Source organism: Amphimedon queenslandica, unplaced genomic scaffold (genome assembly GCF_000090795.2).
Source record: "Amphimedon queenslandica unplaced genomic scaffold, v1.1 AMPQUscaffold_13245, whole genome shotgun sequence".
Taxonomy (NCBI): Eukaryota; Metazoa; Porifera; class Demospongiae; order Haplosclerida; family Niphatidae; genus Amphimedon; species Amphimedon queenslandica.
In genome coordinates, this window is record NW_003546519.1 from 117,675 (window position 1) to 123,813 (window position 6,139).

The 6,139-nt window shown below is 35.9% G+C and overlaps 1 protein-coding gene across 1 annotated transcript; it reads left to right on the forward strand.

Annotated features, from left to right (window-relative positions):
• The first annotated feature begins 1,766 nt into the window (after positions 1-1,766).
• On the forward strand, positions 1,767-4,231 carry LOC100641179 (tryptophan--tRNA ligase, cytoplasmic-like). Its single transcript, XM_003388475.3, has 8 exons — positions 1,767-1,866; positions 1,921-2,029; positions 2,076-2,195; positions 3,006-3,188; positions 3,252-3,352; positions 3,409-3,521; positions 3,570-3,884; positions 3,928-4,231. Exons 1-8 carry the CDS (start codon positions 1,767-1,769, stop codon positions 4,090-4,092), a joined length of 1,206 nt encoding a protein of 401 aa, XP_003388523.1. The 3' UTR covers positions 4,093-4,231.
• Positions 4,232-6,139: the final 1,908 nt, after the last annotated feature.

Genomic DNA, 6,139 nt, shown 5'->3' on the forward strand with positions numbered 1-6,139 from the left:
ACATACATACATACATGTACAATTATGGTAAAGTGAATGCCATCCATGTACACTTACAAAGGTCAGGTAAGATGTGTTAACATCTACTCACATGTACATGTATCAGTAGTTAGCAACATAACCAGTTTCTATGTTACACATGTAATAAATTAGTGCAAACAAATGAGACAATCATCATACTATTCACTAATTCGATCTGTAATTATAAGCAAAAGTTTTTTCCTTAAAAAATAAACAAAGCCACAATCAGGCTTGTGTAATCAACTGCAACCCTGGTACATGTACACCATCTATGATGTACGTACACACACCACTGACAAGGCACTCAGCCCATAATCACAAAATTCTTCCCTATACATGCACTTAGGTGAGGCTTCATTCTTTGTCTTACCCCTCCAATACAAATCATGTACCTTTACACATTTAAGAATTTGATAAATAACACCAGTACAGAGGATTGTTCGCTTCAATTGTATTAGATCAATGACGCCATTTTATTATTTTGACACGCCCTTTTTACACGCCCACTTTGATTATTTTTCAATTTTCAATTTTTAATTTTGAGAAAATTAACAGTAGGATGGAGCTTAAATTTTGTAAAAAATCAGGAGATTACCAAATAAAGTCTTGTTACAATTCTGAAATTAAAAATGTGGAAATTCAAGGAAATTTTTAAAATTTTTTGGCAGGTGATTTCTTGAAATTTGCATGTTTTAATAATTTCTACTAAATTTAAGAAAAGAATGGCAGAAAAGTACACTGACCAATGCCTATGGGTTCATTTGCCTGAAAATAATTTTATACAAAGTAAAATCAGGATCAACATAAAATAAATTTTAAATGATACACATACTAGATCTAGACAAAACACCTTTAAATGGTATACATGATCAAAACAGTTTCCTTGAAAAACAACCCACCCAAAGTATTCCTTCACATAAATCAAATTAAAAGATGGGTGTATCTATCATGAATAAGGTAATAACCATCACATGATATGGGAAAGAGAACCACATAATATATCATGATTTACATTGTACTGTACAATGTAAATCATGATACATTGTGTACTGATATTCCTTTTAATTGATTATTTATCCTATCCATACAGTGGCAAATTTAATTATTCATCAGTTGGATTTCAGCTAGTGTGTTACTAAACTTGTATCATTATTTGAATAGGTAATGGCAGCAATTTCAATTGCTATAGATCTAGAATGGTGACGTTTAGCATAAAATTGTAAATTTAATGTATTTGTCATGCACATGAGTTATGGACAATGACATTGATCTACTCATTAATGTTAAAGCGCGGCTCAGCAGAGTGAGCAGACTCAGCTATGCTGTAAATGGTGGCTACATCTTTTCCATGGTACTGTCTCCTTTGTGTCATATGCAGTCTACTTTTAACTGTTATGACTATATTTTCTGCACAATCACTGCACAATCTCTTCACATGTTCAGTTTATGGCTCTTCCCTAGCGGCTTTTTTCCCAGCATAATAGCATAGATACAAGTTGAACATGGTATGATAATGTATGCATGAGTAAATAACAATAGTTCACCAAGCCCCTTTGCTTATACCAAGCCCCCGGGGCCCTTTGCTACCCCCTTCCTTCTCCTACATTATACTGTACATTGCATGTACATGATAAATTCCATTAAGGAAAATGTAGAGAAATTGCAGGTGTGGTCAGCGCATCATGCATTATTAAATTACTGCCTAGGCTGCTGCGCCCTGAAAAGCGTATACAGACTCTGAGATAATGGCAACCGAATCAGCTCAACCTAAGGAGCAAATTGTTGATCCTTGGACAGCTAAAGCTGGGGAAGGTGAAAAGAAGATCAACTATGACAAGCTCATTGGTAGGTCAACTATGTCAGCTCGTGAAAATTGTTAATCTAATGTATTCATTTTAGTTCAGTTTGGAAGTGAGAGAATAGATGAATCCCTTCTACAAAGGATTGAGACTCTATCAAAGAAACCAGCCCACCACTTTCTCCGCCGAGGAATTTTTTTTTCTCACAGGTAAAGTTATAAATCCTAAAATTTATATTAGTCATGGCCTATGCAGGGATGTTCCTGATATCTTGAATGCATATGAGCAAAATAAGCCATTCTTTCTCTACACTGGGCGTGGTCCTTCATCGGAGTCTATGCATCTTGGGCATCTTATTCCATTCCTTTTTACCAAGTAAGGGCACAAGCATTAAAGTATATTTGCCAATAGCGTAAAGATTGACAGTTCAGAGCTGTGATAGGAATAGCTATAAATGCCAACTATGGTACATGGGTGCATGATGATGATGACGAAAGTCCGTATTTGCTGAGTTCTTGCACTTATGTTGTGGTATAGAACAACTAAACACCACATTAACTAAGTCATAAAGCTATAATGCTGATACTTAAGTCAGTGCATGGGTGCAGCATCCTTCCTATGGTTATTGCAGAGGAAACTGACACAAGGCAATGTGCATTATTTAACAATAATGTCAGTGTATGACAAGTATAAATGTAATTGTTAAATATTTTTTCCCTGCAGTGTACAATATATGAGCCGAAGTACAAAGTATTATATAAAAGGAATTTTACATGTAATATTGTACTTGACAATGCCACATGATATTCCAGCTATGGGTGTAAATATTATTACATCTACTCCTACAACTACTCCTACAACCACTACTGCTAATAGTTGTTATTGTGCTGTTGCAATTATGGTAAAAGAATGGCATGCTACTGGTCATGGTTCCCATGATGAGATGACAATGCAACACTAGTACAAGGGGGGAATGAATTTATACTCCCACTGCAAGCAAGCTTGCTAATAGCACTTGTTATTGTCATTTTGCCTAGTCATTGTATACTTAGCCATCAAGTATCTTATCAGCATGTTTACAACTTGTTGATGTATTTAGTCTGTTTGTGTATCTTTTCATTGCCAATTATTGTTTGATACGACAATTAGATAGCGATAATTGCTAACGGTTCTTTATTAACATAGATATTTGCAAGATGTCTTTGATGTACCACTTGTGATACAAATGACTGATGATGAGAAATTTATGTGGAGAGATCTTGGCCTAGAGGAAGCTCATCGCCTTGCTTATGAGAATGCTAAAGACATCATTGCCTGTGGTTTTGATGTTAATAAGACTTTTATCTTTTCCAACTTGGATTACATGAGGTACTGAAAATAAATTAAAAATTCATTCAATCATTTTGTCCATTTGTTAATTTACTTTTATAGTTGCTGTCCATCTTTTTATCGTAATGTCCTACGTATACAAAAGTGTGTAACTTGTAATCAGGCAAAGGGTATATTTGGCTTCCAGGATACAGATTCTATAGGTGAGTGTACAATGCAAAAGGATTTATGACTAAATATACTGTTTGATACTGTACAGGTAAAATGGCATTCCCAGCTGTTCAAGCAGCACCATCCTTTAGTACTACCTTTCCTGACATATTTGGAGACAATAAAGATGTCAGGTGTCTCATCCCTTGTGCCATTGATCAGGTAATGATAAATAATTACTAGTATTATAGATCAGGTTGGCTGTTATAGGATCCATACTTTCGTATGACGAGAGATGTAGCACCACGTCTTGGCTATCACAAACCAGCACTCCTTCATTCAACTTTCTTTCCAGCACTTCAAGGACCACAATCCAAGATGTCTGCTAGCGATCCAACATCATCCATCTTTCTTACAGATACTCCAAAGGAAATTGAGCAAAAAATCAACAAGTATGCTTTTTCTGGTGGATGTGACACAAAAGAAGAACATGAGAAACATGGTGGTAACACTGACGCCGATGTCTCTTATCAATACTTGACCTTTTTCATGGAGGATGATGAACGTCTGGCAGAGATAAAGAAGGTAGTAATAGTATAACAAATATTTAACTTAATGTTTTAATTAGAATTATGAAAGTGGAAAACTGCTTACTGGACAACTCAAGAAAGAGCTTATTGGTGTGCTTCAAAAGCTTGTTGGGGATCATCAGGCAAGACGTGCTGAGGTGACTATGGATGTTGTGAAGCAGTTCATGACTCCTCGTCCTCTAAATTTTAAGCTGTCTGCTTAAAGATTGAATCTGAGTAGATAGTTAGCCAACTTATACTAATTAGTTATAGTGTTTTTATAGTAGCAGGAACTATATTTATGATTTGATTTGTTTTAGTTAATTTGATTCTTATTTGAAAGAGACTTTTCATTAGTTTAAAGCTTTAAAAAATCTCAAAAATTCTATTGCAATAGTTAATGCATAATGCCATAGTTATAGCTAGCCTGTGTACTTCAAACTTCTCTAACAAAAATTTACTGCAACAAAGAAATTACAATTGATGGAATCTTAATAGAAAGTCATATTCCGGTTATAACTACTTTAATAAAAATACGGAAATAACCGGAATGTGACTTTCCATTTCTACGTGATGATGAAGGTACCACTAATAATATTATCTATTTCTACTGGAGTATCGGTACTTAACTCGTAAACTCATCAATTGGTATACCCTCCACTCCACTGCTACTGTGTAAGCTACAACTGTTCTGTACTTATTGAAAGACTTCAGTCATAGAAGGCTAGTTGGTTACTATTGATTTTTTTGCTACAGCTACTAGCTTACTTTCCGAATGACCGGATCCCGGACCCGATCCGCCCTGGTGTTCCATTTGGACTGAAATTAACCATAGAACAGTGCACACTGTCCGGTTACCGGAGCTCTAGACACTTCGCTCTTTTTATTCTGGGTTCATAGCTATACCTTAAGTTACCTAATTTTCTCATTTGTCCTTCATACTAAAGTACAAGATGATTGATATCTCTCAATGGAGAGCAAGTATTGGACTGTGGAACTACAGTCAGGCTGCCTCCAGTAGACCAGCTAATGGCTGCTACTCTCACTCATTCAAAGCTGCAGTAGACAGCAAGTCAGGCAGTACTACATCAGGAGAGAAGACATCTAAACTGCCAGCAGCTCTGTCTCTTATTGCTTTACTCCTCATCCTCTTTCATTCTCTCTCCTTATTAAGACACATTTTGATGATTCCTCCAACAGGTAAGCGACAATTACAACTTTGTACTTGTAGATCTATATTTACTGGTATTTTATTATTAGGTAACTGCTACCAAGTACAATGTACCACTGGTGTTACTGTTACTGATACAAATTACCTCCAGTCAGTAGTCCTACCTGGAGGCAGCAGTTCTAACCTGATTTACAATGATCTCTATTTGATTGTTTGTCTACATATACTCCTCCTTTTATCAGGAGATGTTGAACTCAATCCTGGTCCTATAACAGGTAAGCATGCACTTAATACAACACTCGCTAACTGATTAATTAATCATTGCAGGTAACACGCCTAATGATATATTAAGGACTCATTCTAGTGAACTCACTAAAGAAATTTCAAACAATCTCTACAAAATAACAACTGAACTACAAGCTAAAGGATTGATACCTCAACAAGCTTTTGATGATGTACTTGTAATGGGAGTTATGACTGATTATACTAAAGCAATGAAACTGATGAGTGTACTATGTAGACAGTTGGAATCCTCTCTTAATCCAGAACAGTATCTTATTGATTTATGTCATGTATTAATAAACCAACAACATTGTTACAGTACACTAACAGATATTGCTCCCACTATATTACACCAGTTAAGTGAGTACCACAGTGTGTCTGCCTTATTAGATCTCAATTAATTAGGTCAGTCTATGCCTGACGTCACATCCATTAGTTCAATACCTGATGACGTTCAAGGATATGCTGACAATATGAGACAACACTACAAACACCAACCTATTGTTGCTATAGACTGGCCACCAAGAATTGGAAAAGATTTCTTTGGAAGACTAGCACTAGTAGAAAAACAAGACTCCAGTACACAAGCAGAATCCGAGGCAGAATCAGCTTGGCATATGCTAAGAGGGCAAGTTGATAAAACAGTTAAACTAACTGAAAACAAAGAGATAAGTGTTGAAGATGTCCTCCAACCCACAGATAGTTCTCCATCTCTCAGAATAGCAATAGACGGTCCTCCTGGTATTGGCAAGACAACACTTTGTCGTAAACTTTTAAATATGTGGTCTAATGGAACAATTGTACACCAACAGTATGAT